This window comes from Electrona antarctica (assembly GCF_951216825.1).
Source record: "Electrona antarctica genome assembly, chromosome: 18".
NCBI classification, from domain to species: Eukaryota; Metazoa; Chordata; class Actinopteri; order Myctophiformes; family Myctophidae; genus Electrona; species Electrona antarctica.
In genome coordinates, this window is record NC_136799.1 from 263,402 (window position 1) to 280,815 (window position 17,414).

General features: G+C 46.5%; 1 protein-coding gene across 1 annotated transcript in view; it reads right to left on the bottom strand.

Annotated features, from left to right (window-relative positions):
• Window positions 1-605: 605 nt before the first annotated feature.
• The window catches only part of metap1 (methionyl aminopeptidase 1), a 38,665-nt gene continuing 21,856 nt past the window's right edge, over window positions 606-17,414 (bottom strand). The window contains exons 5-11 of the mRNA XM_079527686.1: window positions 14,980-15,071; window positions 12,826-12,909; window positions 12,356-12,494; window positions 7,362-7,493; window positions 5,143-5,286; window positions 4,660-4,725; window positions 606-2,370 (exon numbers count right to left, since the gene is read on the bottom strand). Coding sequence (XP_079383812.1) covers window positions 2,204-2,370; window positions 4,660-4,725; window positions 5,143-5,286; window positions 7,362-7,493; window positions 12,356-12,494; window positions 12,826-12,909; window positions 14,980-15,071 — 824 coding nt within the window. The 3' untranslated portion in view covers window positions 606-2,203. The remainder of the gene's footprint in view (window positions 2,371-4,659; window positions 4,726-5,142; window positions 5,287-7,361; window positions 7,494-12,355; window positions 12,495-12,825; window positions 12,910-14,979; window positions 15,072-17,414) is intronic.

Sequence of the window (17,414 nt, forward strand, 5' to 3'; positions counted from 1 at the left end):
CTGGGGGTCCATAACATATAGTTTACTGGGGGTCCATAACATATAGTTTACTGGGGGTCCATAACATATAGTTTACTGGGGGTCCATAACATATAGTTTACTGGGGGTCCATAACATATAGTTTACTGGGGGGTCCATAACATATAGTTTACTGGGGGTCCATAACATATAGTTTACTGGGGGTCCATAACATATAGTTTACTGGGGGTCCATAACATATAGTTTACTGGGGGGTCCATAACATATAGTTTACTGGGGGGTCCATAACATATAGTTTACTGGGGGTCCATAACATATAGTTTACTGGGGGTCCATAACATATAGTTTACTGGGGGTCCATAACATATAGTTTACTGGGGGGTCCATAACATATAGTTTACTGGGGGTCCATAACATATAGTTTACTGGGGGTCCATAACATAAAATGAGTTTCAAACTGGTTCTTTATAAACCTGACACACATTCATACACACACAGTAAGAACACAATGCAATGCTGATGTCACACATATGCAAATACTGCCATTAATGTTTAATTAATCAACAAATCTTTTATTCGATGAGCAGTTGGAGCCCCTCCCTCCCCCCCACCCCCCCGTGCCCCGGAGTGTGTGTGTGTGTATGTGCGTGCGTGTAGTATTATTAATACAATACTTATGAGGGCCAAATGTCCCCTACTGTAAAGTAGAATTTGAGAAATGTAACAATTTTCCTGGTCCTCACGGGAGAAAATATTGATTTATGGATATAAAGGAGTATAATAATGATAATAAATACATGGTCGTTGGATCGTCAACCTGGTTGGGTTGCTAGTAGGCATGTAACGATTCACTCGATTTTCACGATATTTTAAACAAACAAAAAAAATCCAGAAAAATTAGTGTTTTTTTAATATTATATAATTTATCCCCCCCCCCCCCCCGAGCTTTTTTCACATTTTTTATTTAACTACATTGCAAAAGAAGTAGCATTACTTTTGACTTTTATTATGATGGAAAGCTCACATTTCACATCACACACACACACCATAATTCACTAGCTAAACAAAATAAATACATTGACATTTATTTTATTTTATTAAATCGATTCATATCGTCGGGATTAATATCGATACATATCGATATAAGATCTATCGTTACATGCCTATAGTTGCTAGGGATAGAAGAATGAATTATTATGGTGAAAACACATCTGGGGGTCGTTCAAATTAGGGACCGATTGGGGGCTCGGGTTCGGGAGACGCATTCAGAGGTTACGTTTAGGGTTTTGGGAGGTTGGAATTTTCACAGATTTGGACTTAAGTTGCGCGGCGAAAATAGCCTAACCTACCAGAGGCTCACGTGTGCTTTGTGGGTCGGCTATTCTCGGCTTTAGGTTTGCATGCGCGACACACCGGCGAAGCATCGCATTACGGAAATGGCAATCCTAAAATCGGGTCTCGCCCTCATAAGTATTATAGCATAGTGTGTGTGTGTGTGTGTGTGTCTGCGTGTGTGTGTGTGTGCGCGATCCAGAGGGAATGGCGTTGGGGGAGGGGGGGGGTCAGTGTTGATTTTGCCATTTTCTTTCTTTTTCTAAATGGAATAACATTTCATTTAGCTTTAGTCACATTTTAGTCACCTGAAATGTTGTAGTGTTAGTCTAGTTTTAGTCAGCTAAATATCACAGGATTTTAGTCGACTAAAATGTATTTTGGCGGGGCTCAATACCGTTCGTAACGGTTTATGTTACACCTGCTGAAAATAGCCGAGCTTGTAGATCGGCTATTTTCAGCATGCAACCATGTGTAAAATGACTTATACTTATTTGTCGACGAAATTGTCAATATATTTATTTAGTCTTATAGTTTAAGTCGTAGTAGCTTAAAGTTTTCATTTCGTTTGTCAGTTTCTCGTCACGGTTTCAGTCGACAAAATCAACACTGGTGGGGGAGGGGGGGGGGGGGGGGGGGGGGGGGGGGTGTCCTTTGGGGGGGAGGGGGCGTGGCCAGGGGCGGGGCCTAGTTAGTTTTGGCTCAGGAAGTGGGGGCTGCCGCCGCCCACTGCTGGGAGGGGCGGTGTCCTTTGGGGGCGTGGTCAGGGGCGTGGCCAGGGGGCGGGGCCAGGCCTTAGTTTTGGCTCAGGAAGTGGGGGCTGCCACCGTCGTCCCAGCGGCGTGCTGGGAGGGGGCGGTGTCCTTTGGGGGGCGTGGCCAGGGGGCGGGGCCTAGTTTTGGCTCTGGAAGTGGGGGCTGCCTCCGCCCTCCCAGCGGCGCGTCAGCACGTCGCAGCCCGTCTCCGTGACCAGCAGGGTGTGCTCAAACTGCGCCGAGCGACGCCCGTCCCGGGTGACCGCCGTCCAGCCGTCAGGCCACGTCTCGTCCTGCCAGCCACCTGGACACACACACACACACACACACACACACACACACACACACACACACACACACACACACACACACACACACACACACACACACACACACACACACACACACACACACACACACACACACACACACACACACACACACACACACACACACACACACCTCATAACTCCATTTCTGATTTTTATTTTTTGCATAAATCAGTGCTATTGAACACCCTTTACGTCTGTGTGTCGTTTCGAAAATATTGAACCAACGGAAAGTGGTAAAAAGTGCTTTGGACAAAACCTCTTAACTCCATTGGACTACATAGGAATTTCAGAAAACTGTCAGGATTTAAAATACCTTTTTTAAATTTCGACATCAGGCCTAAATGGGGTTAATGTTCCAGCTGGTAAAAGCAGGGCTGATGACCATGTGCGCTGCCAGGTAGATTAACCAATAAGAATACATCATTTATCACTATTATGGTATGTTTTATTTTAATAATATAAATCTGTACATTCTCAAACGACTCATTTACTGTATGTGATTGAACCCCTGACGATTCCTGGTCAATGCTGCCACCTAGTGGCTTTATACTGCCATATACTTTAAGATATATTTTTAATGCATATAACTTTCGCAATTTAAGATAATTGTCCTTGGAATGTAGGCCTACATGAATGTGCATAGCTCTTTAATTGTTATTTTAATATTTGCTCAAAATGTTTTGCTATTTTTTGTGTTGTTAAACTTTGTATCTATTTTAATGTATTGTAAACGTTGTTTTTTTCTTTTTTCTTTATTGCCCTTGACATCTTTCTTTATCGCACGCACACACGCACGCACGCACACACGCACGCACGCACGCACGCACGCACAGGACCATTTTTACCATAACGGAGAGTGGGTTTATGAAAAGGGGAGCGAGCCCGCCACTCCAAACCGCTCCCTAACAGTACGTTTTAACAGAGGGCGACAGCCAGACGAATTTTCCAGAAGTGCATTATTTGTGAACGGGACCCTACAGGTGACTACCAGCGATAGAGGCGATAGCAGGCGGACAGGCGATGGTCGAAAAGTGGGCGGAGGAACGTCGGCCGGAAAAATATACAAATAATTCATCTTTTGGGGCGACGTCGCCCGGCGATAGCGATAGCGGCAGCGAGTGCCGCGCTACGAGCTCGGAGGTCTGCTATTTTTGAAAAATCGTGAAAAATGTGGCCCAAATTTGGAATATATATTCTTTCAGAGCAAATGTTTTTAACTCAAATCTTTGCTTCTGGGGGGGGTCCCTGGAACAACATATTTTCAGATGGGGGTCGGCGGCAAATTACATATCATTTTTGGGGTCCTTGATATTTGAGAACCACTGACATAGAAACATTGTTTTTTCTGAAAACTGTCAGGATTTAGAAGATATTATTTTGTAGAATCGTCCTCGGGTCTAAATGGGTTAAGTTGGGGATGTAGAGATGTAAAGGTCCTACAACCAAGTAGAAACCAGCAAAGCTACATCCAACTAGAACCATCGTTCACCATTGTACCCTATCGCAGTCCCGTCCCCTACCAGGGCCCAGTCCCGTCCCCTACCAGGGCCCAGTCCCGCCCCCTACCAGGGCCAGTCCCGCCCCCTACCAGGGCCAGTCCCGCCCCCTACCAGGGCCCAGTCCCGCCCCCTACCAGGGCCCAGTCCCTCCCCCTACCAGGGCCCAGTCCCGCCCCCTACCAGGGCCCAGTCCCGCCCCCTACCAGGGCCCAGTCCCGCCCCCTACCAGGGCCCAGTCCCGCCCCCTACCAGGGCCCAGTCCCGCCCCCTACCAGGGCCCAGTCCCGCCCCCTACCAGGGCCCAGTCCCGCCCCCTACCAGGGCCAGTCCCACCCCCTACTAGGGCCCAGTCCCACCCCCTACCAGGGCCCAGTCCCACCCCCTACCAGGGCCCAGTCCCGCCCCCTACCAGGGCCCAGTCCCGCCCCCTACCAGGGCCAGTCCCGCCCCCTACTAGGGCCCAGTCCCGCCCCCTACCAGGGCCCAGTCCCGCCCCCTACCAGGGCCCAGTCCCGCCCCCTACCAGGGCCCAGTCCCGCCCCCTACCAGGGCCCAGTCCCGCCCCCTACCAGGGCCCAGTCCCGCCCCCTACCAGGGCCCAGGAAATGATTCCCTGTTCATTTTCCTCATAGACATTTCATAAAGTATTTATTTAAAGACCTTCTAAGCATCGAACAAAGCCAACTCTTGTCGTGACAAATCATGACAACAAACAAAACATTTCGGGCCGAACAAATAATTAGAAAGAAGAAGAAAACTCACCTTCACATATCATGGGTTCTATGGTGAACACGTGTCCAGGCTTCATTACTCCTACTGCTTTGTTTTCTACAAAACACACACAGACACACATTATCATTATCCAACCATGTTGGAAATGAAATGCAAGGAATTCAACAGTCAGACAATGTGGTTGGGGTCAGTATCTCGTGATGAATTGGTCCTTAAAACATGACTTAAGTGATGAATCGGTCCTTAAAACATGATTTAAGTGATGAATTGGTCCTTAAAACATGACTTAAGTGATGAATCGTTCCTTAAAACATGACTTAAGTGATGAATTGGTCCATGTGATGCATTCATGTTATAAGGACCAATGCAATAGTGACTAACCCTAGCCCAATATTATTATTATTATTATTATTTTTTTTTAAAACAAAAATTATGTTTTTCTTTTTTTTTGTGTGTGTGGTTTGGAACAGCCTGTTTGTGTGTGTGTGTGTGTGTGTGTGTGTGTGTACTCACTGGCGTAGTGTGGTACGTTGGGCGCTGTGTGGAACAGACGGTGGATCCCGTGGCCACAGTAACTCCTGACCACAGAGAAGCCGTTGGCCTGGGCGTGTTTCTGGATGATGTTCCCCAACTCTCTGTAGCGGACGCCAGGCTTCACTGAGGAAGACAGTTTACCAGTGATTTAGACTAGTTGGTCCCAAACCTTTTCACGTCAAGGACCCCGAAAATGATACCAATTATCCCACGGACCCCCATAAGAGAAGATATGCCAGGGACCCCCATAAGAGAAGATATGCCACGGACCCCCATAAGAGAAGATATGCCAGGGACCCCCATAAGAGAAGATATGCCAGGGACCCCCATAAGAGAAGATATACCAGGGACCCCCATAAGAGAAGATATGCCAGGGACCCCCATAAGAGAAGATATGCCAGGGACCCCCATAAGAGAAGATATGCCAGGGACCCCCCATAAGAGAAGATATGCCACGGACCCCCATAAGAGAAGATATGCCAGGGACCCCCCATAAGAGAAGATATGCCAGGGACCCCCCATAAGAGAAGATATGCCAGGGACCCCCATAAGAGAAGATATGCCAGGGACCCCCCATAAGAGAAGATGTTTACGGCTCTAGCAGTAATTCTCAACCCATTCAATTTCAAGGACCCCCAATTTGACATGCATTAGGCTACGGACCCCCATTTAATGGCATTTCTATCTCTGGGACCCCCAATTTATTTAGAGTCGATAGACTGCATAAGGGTCTCACCAGAGTCCATAGACTGCATAAGGAGTTCATAAGGGTCTCACCAGAGTCCATAGACTGCATAAGGGTCTTACCAGAGTCCATAGACTGCATAAGGAGTTCATAAGGGTCTCACCAGAGTCCATAGACTGCATAAGGAGTTCATAAGGGTCTCACCAGAGTCCATAGACTGCATAAGGAGTTCATAAGGGTCTTACCAGAGTCCATAGACTCCATAAGGAGTTCATAAGGGTCTTACCAGAGTCCATAGACTGCATAAGGAGTTCATAAGGGTCTCACCAGAGTCCATAGACTGCATAAGGAGTTCATAAGGGTCTCACCAGAGTCCATAGACTGCATAAGGAGTTCATAAGGGTCTCACCAGAGTCCATAGACTGCATAAGGAGTTCATAAGGGTCTCACCAGAGTCCATAGACTGCATAAGGAGTTCATAAGGGTCTCACCAGAGTCCATAGACTCCATAAGGAGTTCATAAGGGTCTTACCAGAGTCCATAGACTGCATAAGGAGTTCATAAGGGTCTTACCAGAGTCCATAGACTGCATAAGGAGTTCATAAGGGTCTTACCAGAGTCCATAGACTGCATAAGGAGTTCATAAGGGTCTTACCAGAGTCCATAGACTGCATAAGGGTCTCACCAGAGTCCATAGACTGCATAAGGAGTTCATAAGGGTCTCACCAGAGTCTATAGACTGCATAAGGAGTTCATAAGGGTCTTACCAGAGTCCATAGACTGCATAAGGGTCTCACCAGAGTCCATAGACTGCATAAGGAGTTCATAAGGGTCTCACCAGAGTCCATAGACTGCATAAGGAGTTCATAAGGGTCTTACCAGAGTCCATAGACTGCATAAGGAGTTCATAAGGGTCTTACCAGAGTCCATAGACTGCATAAGGAGTTCATAAGGGTCTTACCAGAGTCCATAGACTGCATAAGGAGTTCATAAGGGTCTTACCAGAGTCCATAGACTGCATAAGGAGTTCATAAGGGTCTCACCAGAGTCCATAGACTGCATAAGGAGTTCATAAGGGTCTCACCAGAGTCTATAGACTGCATAAGGAGTTCATAAGGGTCTCACCAGAGTCCATAGACTGCATAAGGAGTTCATAAGGGTCTTACCAGAGTCCATAGACTGCATAAGGAGTTCATAAGGGTCTCACCAGAGTCCATAGACTGCATAAGGAGTTCATAAGGGTCTCACCAGAGTCCATAGACTGCATAAGGAGTTCATAAGGGTCTCACCAGAGTCCATAGACTGCATAAGAAGTTCATAAGGGTCTCACCAGAGTCCATAGACTGCATAAGGAGTTCATAAGGGTCTTACCAGAGTCGATAGACTGCATAAGGGTCTCACCAGAGTCTATAGACTACATAAGGAGTTTATAAGGGTCTTACCAGAGTCGATAGACTGCATAAGGGTCTCACCAGAGTCCATAGACTACATAAGGAGTTCATAAGGGTCTCACCAGAGTCTATAGACTGCATAAGGCATTCGTAGGTGGTCTGGACCAGTCTCTTGCCTCCTTCGTCCACCTCGCCAACGTAGAAGGTCTCGTTCAGGTCTCCATGGAAACCGTTGTGATAGACGGTGATGTCCACTGCAGGGAAAGGTCAAGAGGTCAAAGGTCAAGAGGTCAAAGGTCAAGAGGTCAAAAACACACAACCTGTGTGCTCAATATTTCATGTCAAGGACCCCTAGAATTATATGTAATTGGCCGCCGACCCCCATCTGAAAATACGTTGTTCCAGGGACCCCGACAGCCAGCAAAGATTTGAGTTAAAAATGTTTGCTGTGAAAGTATATATATATATATATATATATATATATATATTCAAAGATTTGCACGCACATTTTCACGATTTTTCAAAAATAGCTCGTAGCTCGTAGCTTGTAGGTCGGCTATTTTTCAATAGATAATTATAACAATGTTTAAAACACCAAAAGGGGTTCCCGCCTAAAATGGCTTAATATATGATATATACCTTAAATATATGATATATATACCGAGGCTGCCGGGATTGTTTTGGAGCCGAAGTATTTGCGCCTTTGATCCATGAAAATCTGCTTGAAAACACACTCCAATGATTTGTTAGAGCGTTGCAGTCCCGCCCCCTTTCATGACGACGCCAGGCCCGCCCCCTTTCATGACGACGCCAGTCCCGCCCCCTTTCATGACGACGCCAGGCCCACCCCCTTTCATGACGACGCCAGGCCCGCCCCCTTTCATGACGACGCCAGGCCCACCCCCTTTCATGACGACGCCAGGCCCGCCCCCTTTCATGATGCCGCCAGTCCCGCCCCCTTTCATGATGCCAGGCCCGCCCCCTTTCATGACGACGCCAGGCCCGCCCCCTTTCATGACGACGCCAGGCCCGCCCCCTTTCATGACGACGCCAGGCCCGCCCCCTTTCATGACGACGCCAGTCCCGCCCCCTTTCATGACGACGCCAGTCCCGCCCCCTTTCATGACGATGCCAGGCCCGCCCCCTTTCATGACGACGCCAGTCCCGCCCCCTTTCATGACGACGCCAGTCCCGCCCCCTTTCATGACGACGCCAGGCCCGCCCCCTTTCATGACGACGCCAGTCCCGCCCCCTTTCATGACGCCAGGCCCGCCCCCTTTCATGACGACGCCAGGCCCGCCCCCTTTCATGACGACGCCAGTCCCGCCCCCTTTCATGACGACGCCAGTCCCGCCCCCTTTCATGACGCCAGGCCCGCCCCTTTTCATGACGACGCCAGCCCCGCCCCCTTTCATGACGACGCCAGGCCCAGGAAATAATTCCCAATGCATTTTTCCCATAGACATTTCACAAAGTATTTATTTAAAGACCTTTTAAGCGTCGTACGAAGTCAACTCGAGTCGTGACAAATCATGACAACAAACACAATATTTTGGACCAAACAAATAATTACAAAGAAGAAAAACAACAAAAAAAAGTGTTGTAACCTGCCGTTTTTTTCTACTTTCTAATTCTTTGTTTGGCCCAAAACATTGTGTTTATTGTCATGATTTGTCACGACAACAGTTGGCTTTGTCCGCGGCGTAAACGTCTTTAAATAAATACTTTTTGAAAAGTCTTATGATGAAAATGAACGGGGATTTCTTTTCCGGGTCTCTCGAGGGGGTGGGACTGTTACGCTCTATTGAGCCGACAAAAAAGCCACTTCCGTGATCCGGGTCTTACTCAAAGAGCAAAGCTAAGCTAAGATCGTCCCTACAACCCCCTGGTTCACTTTGCCTCGGACTGAGTACGCGTCCGGTTACGTCACGCCATAACGCCAGGGCTCCACCGGACGCGTTGCGTTGCGTCTGCGTCGCGTCAAAAAACGCACCGGTTCAATTTTAATGCACGCGTCGCGTCTCCGTCAACGCGGGCAGTGGAGCCACCCTTCATTGATTAAAAAGGGAACATTCCCTGACGGTGACGGAGACGCGACGCTGACGCGTCCGGTGGAGCCCGGCCGTAACGCGTCCACCTCGTCACCAGGTCTGCGACAAATCCGCTATTTCTTTTAAATGATTACAAAACAGGCGAATTAAAACACATAAAACAAATAGCGGGTTTAGCGTATTACGCAGGGGGAGAAACATGGATGAACCCATTCTGGGCGGGAACCCCTTTGTGTTTTAAACATTATGTTATACTTTAGCTATTGAAAAATAGCAGATCTACAAGCTCATAGCGCGGCAACGGCTATGTTGCCCTACAAGCCTGTAGCTTGTAGGTCTGCTATTTTTGAAAAATCGTGAAAATGTGTCGCAAATCTTTGAATATATATTCTTTCAGAGCGAACGTTTTTAACTCAAATCTTCCCTGGTTCCTGGAACAACATATTTTCAGATGGGGGTCGGCGGCCAATTACATATAATTCTGAGGGTCCTTGACATGAAATATTGAGCACCACTGATATAGAAACATGAGGTTTTTCAGAAAACTGTCAGGATTTAGGAGACGTTTTTTAAATTTCGACGTCAGGCCTAAATGGGTTAAATAGCGTGGTACACGGGATATGCATGTAAACTGTTTTAAGTAAATTTTTAGGCCGATACTTTTGTACTTTTACTCAAGTACATTTAGAATTCTGGACTTTTGCTTGTAATGGAGTAGTTCTTCTTAGATAGTCCCCCCCCCCCCCCCCCCCCTAATTCCCCCCCCCTAGTAAACGCTAATGAAACCATCCGTCTTGTCACTGCTCTGCTGGGTCTGTGACAAGTCCCTCCATCAGAGGCGAGGAGGGGAGCGCGCGCACGTGCGGTGCGTGTGGTGTGTGCGTGCAGTGCATGCGTGTGGTGTGTGCGTGCAGTGCGTGCGTGCGGTGCGTTTGGTGCGTGCGTGTGTGTGTGCGGTGCAGTGCGTGCGGTGCGTTTGGTGCGTGCGTGTGTGTGTGCGGTGCAGTGCGTGCAGTGCGTGTGGTGTGTGCGTGCAGTGCGTGTGGTCCGTGAGACCACCGCCATCACCGGACCACTACTATTCATGAAGGGGTTTAACCCGTTTAGACCTGAAGACGATTCTACAAATTACTTCTAAATCCTGACAGTTTTCTGAAAAAAACCCCCCATGTTTCTATATCAGTGGTTCTCAGAGGGTTAAAAACCTCATGTTTCTATATCAGTGGTTCTCAAACATTTTCATGTCAAGAACCCTCAGAATTATCTGTAATTGGCCGCCGACCCCCATCTGAAAATATGTTGTTCCAGGCCCCCCCCCCAGAAGCAAAGATTTGAGTTAAAAACGTTCTGAAAGAATATATATTCAAAGATTTGCACCACATTTTGACGATTTTTCAAAATAGCAGACCTACAAGCTCATAGCGTGGCACTCGGTGGTGCGCTATGAGCTTGTAGATCCGCTATTTTTCAATAGCTAAATTATAACGTAATGCTTTAAAACACCAAAAGGGGTTCCCGCCCAGAACAGGCCCGTAGAGTCCATCAGTGACTCGCTGTTACGGCCCAGAAAATAAAAACCTTCTGGCAAAAAAATACGTTTTGTTTTTAACGCAAACACGGTTGGAAATAAAGTTGAGATTCATGCAGGGTTGATTTAAATAAAGTTGAGATTCATGCAGGGTTGATTTAAATGAAGTTGAGATTCATGCAGGGTTGATTTAAATAAAGTTGAGATTCATGCAGGGTTGATTTAAATAAAGTTGAGATTCATGCAGGGTTGATTTAAATAAAGTTGAGATTCATGCAGGGTTGATTTAAATAAAGTTGAGATTCATGCATTGATTTAAATAAAGTTGAGATTCATGCAGGGTTGATTTAAATAAAGTTGAGATTCATGCAGGGTTGATTTAAATAAAGTTGAGATTCATGCAGGGTTGATTTAAATAAAGTTGAGATTCATGCAGGGTTGATTTAAATAAAGTTGAGATTCATGCAGGGTTGATTTAAATAAAGTTGAGATTCATGCAGGGTTGATTTAAATAAAGTTGAGATTCATGCAGGGTTGATTTAAATAAAGTTGAGATTCATGCAGGGTTGATTTAAATAAAGTTGAGATTCATGCAGGGTTGATTTAAATAAAGTTGAGATTCATGCAGGGTTGATTTAAATAAAGTTGAGATTCATGCAGGGTTGATTTCAGCGACTAAAACTATGACAAAAGAAACGTTCGTCGACTACCTTTTTTTCCACTGGTGAAAAGTAAATGAAAACTAAGCTATGATGACTAAAACTAAAACTAACAAAAACTAGACTAAAATGTTAGGAAGGGACTAGTGGACAAGAGATCCACTATAAGTCATTTTACACTTGGTTGCATGCTGAAAATAGCAGATCTACAAGCTCACAACGTGTCGCGCTGACTAAAATGTGAAACTAAATGAAAACTATTCAATTAACACCTTGGAGGCCCGGGGCGGAGTTCTCCGTCCAAGTTCAAGGTCATGGTCAAGTGCCCAAGCCGGAGATTGATAAATAGGACGGAGATTAACGATAACAAAACCATTCGCATCGCTCTAGAGCCTTGGAGCGCTTGTTGCCCGATCCGATGACGTGTCAAAAAGTGACACGTCATCGAAAATCTCCCCTGCCTGTTTAGCTGACGAAAACGAAAATCTTAAAACGTTCATAACTCGCCATCTAAATCATCCTGTCTAATTCTGAAAAAAGATCCTGTGTTAGACGGCGCTCAGCGGTCCAGTCGCTAGTCACGATAGATTTATTATTACCTCCCGTTGTTGTCGATCGACTCTAGAGTGGTGTGGCTATTGTTAGCTGCTACACACACATTCACACCAGCTTCCGGTGCGCCGGTAAAAGTGGTCCGGGCACTATAAATGATGGGCACCCTGGATGAAATGGATTAAATAGTTCCGGGCCTCCAAGGTGTTAAGAGACTATGACTAAAACTAAACTCTAAAAACAACAGTGGTGTAAAGGCCCCCTCGAGGACCCCTGGGTCCGGGGACCCCTGGGGGTCCGGGGACCCCTCTGAAAGGCCTCTGTACCGTTGAGGATGTCTCCGTCCTGTAAGGGTCTTCGGTCGGGGATTCCGTGACAGATGACCTCGTTGACCGACGTGCAGCACGACTTGGGGAAGTTGTAGTAGTTGAGAGGAGACGGGTAGCACCTCCTGGCTGTGCACGCCTGAACACACACACACGCACGCAGACACACACAGTCACGCACACACACACACACACACACACACACACACACACACACACACACACACACACACACACACACACACACACACACACACACACACACACACACACACACACACACACACACACACACACACACACACACACACACACACACAGTCTTTTAGAAATGAGTCCCATAGAAATGAGTCCCACTTCAACGACATTAGGAGTCATATTTTGCTATTTTTACAAATTGCAGCATTTAACTCCCATTTAATTTTATATGGTTATAATGTGCGTGCGTGCGTGCGTGCGTGTGTGCGTACCAGATGCACAGCATGGTCAATCTCCTCGGTGGTGACACCAGGCTTCACCATCAACGCTGCGATGTCCAACACCTCTCGGGCCAACTGCAAATCACACCACAGTTCAAGCATTTAGACCTGAGGGTGATTCTTAAAAATGTCTTCTACATCCTGACAGTTTTCTGAAAAAGTTATGTTTCTATGTCAGTCGTTCTTCGATTTAAAAAAAATAGCAGATCTACAAGCTCGTAGCCACTCGGTGGCGCGCTATGAGCTTGTAGATCTGCTATTTTTCAATAGCTAAAGCATAACATAATGCTAACACCAAAAGGGGTTCCCGCCCAAAATGGGTTAAAAAACATGTCTTCTAAATGTTAAGTTTTCTGAAAAATCCCCTGTTTCTATGTCAGTGGTGCTCAACCAATTGTCATGTCAAGGACCCCCAGAATTATCTGTATTTGGCCGCGGACCCCCATCTGAAAATATGTGGTTCCAGGGACCCCTCCCCAGAAGCAGAGATTTGAGTTAAAAACGTTACGCTCTGAAAGAATATATATTAAAAGATTTTCGCCACATTTTCATGATTTTTCAAAAAATAGCAGATCTACAAGCTCGTAGCGCGGCACTCGGTGCCACGCTATGAGCTTGTAGATCTGCTATTTTTCAATAGCTAAAGTATAACATAATGCTATAAAACACCAAAAGGGGTTCCCGCCCAGAATGGGTTAAAATAAACATACATTTATCCGTAGTTAGTGTCGAGGACAGACACTCAAATAAAACAAATGTTTATATAAGTTGTCAAAGAAGCTGAAAAGGTTACATTGAATGGTTTTAATTAATGCAAAACAAAAAGATGAAATATATATGAAGATTAAAAGCCTTATATTATGTCCAACAAACCCCTGCTGCACTTTGTAATCTGTCGGGTTCAACGTGGCCACTAGATGGCAGCCTTACACTGTATTGGTACCTCATGCCCAGGATAGATCACTGCTTTTTTCATATGAACCCATTTTGACCCGAGGTCGATTCTACAAAAGATGTCTTCTAAATCCTGACAGTTCTCTGAAATACCTCATGTTTCTATATCAGTGGTTCTCAATACCTCATGTTTCTATATCAGTGGTTCTCAATACCTCATGTTTCTATATCAGTGGTGCTCAATACCTCATGTTTCTATATCAGTGGTTCTCAATACCTCATGTTTCTATATCAGTGGTTCTCAATACCTCATGTTTCTATATCAGTGGTGCTCAATACCTCATGTTTCTATATCAGTGGTGCTCAATATTTCATGTCAATGTTGTTCCAGGGGAAACCGTGACGGAAACATCCGATCTGCAAGCTCACACAACCTCACATCATGAGGTGTTGTGAGCTTGTAGAGCGGCTACCGAGTCCTACCGTGCACACCGCACACATGTACACGAGTCCTACCGTGCACACCACACACATGTACATGAGTCCTACCGTGCACACCACACACATGTACACGAGTCCTACCGTGCACACATGTACACGAGTCCTACCGTGCACACCACACACATGTACACGAGTCCTACCGTGCACACATGTACATGAGTCCTACCGTGCACACCACACACATGTACACGAGTCCTACCGTGCACACCACACACATGTACACGAGTCCTACCGTGCACACCGCACACATGTACACGAGTCCTACCGTGCACACATGTACACGAGTCCTACCGTGCACACATGTACACGAGTCCTACCGTGCACACATGTACACGAGTCCTACCGTGCACACATGTACACGAGTCCTACCGTGCACACATGTACACGAGTCCTACCGTGCACACATGTACACGAGTCCTACCGTGCACACATGTACACGAGTCCTACCGTGCACACATGTACACGAGTCCTACCGTGCGTGCACACCGCACACATGCACACGAGTCCTACCGGGCACACCGCACACATGTACACACGAGTCCTGCCGTGCACACCGCACACATGTACACATGAGTCCTACCGTGCACACCGCACACACACATCATGGGTCCTACCGTGCACACCACACACACACACATCATGGGTCCTACCGTGCACACCACACACACACATCATGGGTCCTACCGTGCACACCACACACACACATCATGGGTCCTACCGTGCACACCACACACACATCATGGGTCCTACCGTGCACACCACGCGCATGCCTTCGATGTCTTCAGGAGGGAGGATCTTAATCTGTGACGTTCCTTTCAACGACTGCTCCGACTCAGACATGCCTGTATGTGCACACACACACACACACACACGCACACGCACATGAACACGCGCACGCACACATACACACACAGTAACTGTAACAATGAGTGTACAAATGGAACCACTTTTTCTTTTTAAATTAATCCATGTCCTAATATGACATTTGAAGTGTGAAAGGAGCCCCACATAAATTGTGATTGAATAACACGATATGTAGGCTATTATGTAAGATAATGATGTTTTAGTAATAATGTTCCTGGTGTTCTGCATATAAGGTAAATAAATAAACGAGTAGATTTAACCTTTGCTTTTATAATGACAGAATCCAGACCGTTAAGAGTTACGTCAGGGTTTTATGGAAGATGACTTCTGAACATGTTGCTAGTTGGACAGCTTTTATTAAAGTGCTCTAACCTATTCTGGACGGGAACCCCTTTTGGTGTTTTAACTAAGCATGTTGTTACACTTTAGCTACTTAAAAATAGCAGATCTACAAGCTCATAGCGCGCCACCGAGTGGCGCGCTATGAGCTTCAGAAGACTTTTTTTTTATTTCGACGTCCCTAAATGGGCTTATCTTACATAATAAGTGAAAATAGCAGCTTGCAGATCAGTTATTGTCGCAGCGCAGAGCGCTCTGCTCTGCTCTAGAGACACGACATGACAGAGATGATTAAATCGGCCTGGGAACTTTAATCCACGCGTCTCTCAGTGTCACAAGATCGCATGCCAGCCAATTAAAAGCAGCAGCACAGAGCGAGGACCTCAACGACATGAGGACGTCCCTCTCTCTGAGCAGCACCGTGTGGGACATGACAGCACAGAGCGAGGACCTCAACGAGATGAGGACGTCCCTCTCTGAGCAGCACCGTGTGGGACATGACAGACACGAGGACGTCCCTCTCTCTACAGCACCGTGTGGGACATGACAGACATGAGGACGTCCCTCTCTCTGCAGCACCGTGTGGGACATGACAGACACGAGGACGTCCCTCTCTCTGAGCAGCACCGTGTGGGACATGACAGACATGAGGACGTCCCTCTCTCTGCAGCACCGTGTGGGACATGACAGACATGAGGACGTCCCTCTCTCTGCAGCACCGTGTGGGACATGACAGACATGAGGACGTCCCTCTCTCTGCAGCACCGTGTGGGACATGACAGACATGAGGACGTCCCTCTCTCTGCAGCACCGTGTGGGACATGACAGACATGAGGACGTCCCTCTCTCTGCAGCACCGTGTGGGACATGACAGCCCGCTGAACTGGGTCAGGGACGTGCAGAGAGTTAGAGAGGGGCAGGGGCTTAAAACCCCGTAAGAGGGCACTTTTGGACAAAAAAAAAATAGCAGATCTACAAGCTCTCAACGCGTCGCGTCGAGAGCTTGTAGATCTGCTATTTTCGGGGGCGCAACCCAGCACTCTTTAGCTATTGAGCGTCGCAGTCCCGCCCCCTTTCATGACGATGTGAGACCCAGAAGTGAATTCCCAGTTCATTTTCTCCATAGGCTTTTCAAAAAGTATTTATTTAAAGACGTTTATACGCCGCGGACAAAGACAACTGGAGTCGTGACAAATCATGACAATAAACACAACATTTTGGACCAAACAAAATAATTACAAAGAAGAAAAACAAGAAACAAAGTGTTGTAACCTGACGTTTTCTTCTTTTTTCTAATTATTTGTTCGGCCCGAAATTTTTTGTTTGTTGTCATGATTTGTCACAACTCAAGTTGGCTTTGTACGAGGCTTAAAAGGTCTACTTTTTGAAATGTCTATGAGGAAAATGAACGGGGAATCATTTCCTGGCCCCTGGTAGGGGCTGCGACGCTCTATAGAGATGCCGGTGTATATACGACATGGATTTCTAAACAAATTTGTTCAACGCAAAAATACTGTGTTCAAGTTCAGGAGACTTCGGGGGGGAAAAAAGCTATTCTCCTGAATGCTGCCTTCCTTCCAGCATGGCATGGAAGGAGGAGAGGAGAGGAGAGGAGAGGAGAGGAGGAGGGCATTTGCATTTCTTTCACCGTGTAGTAAATGCTGCATTCGTTGGTCTGGAGAGGGCAGTTGTTTTACAGACGGCCCGTGAAAGCCCGCGCCACATTGCTCGGAGTATTTATAGCGCCATGTCGACATTTTGCTCCGTGGTGTCTATACCATGGTCAGGGGCTTGGCGAATTGATTTAAAAATCAATTTCACGATAATTTCAAAATAGTTCTATATTGTGACAGTAATCATTGCTATAGAGTGTGTTCAGTAACAGTGTTAAATAGCTCTATATTGTGACAGTAATCATTGCTATAGTATTTGTTCAGTAACAGTGTTAAACAGCTCTATATTGTGATAGTAATCATTGCTAT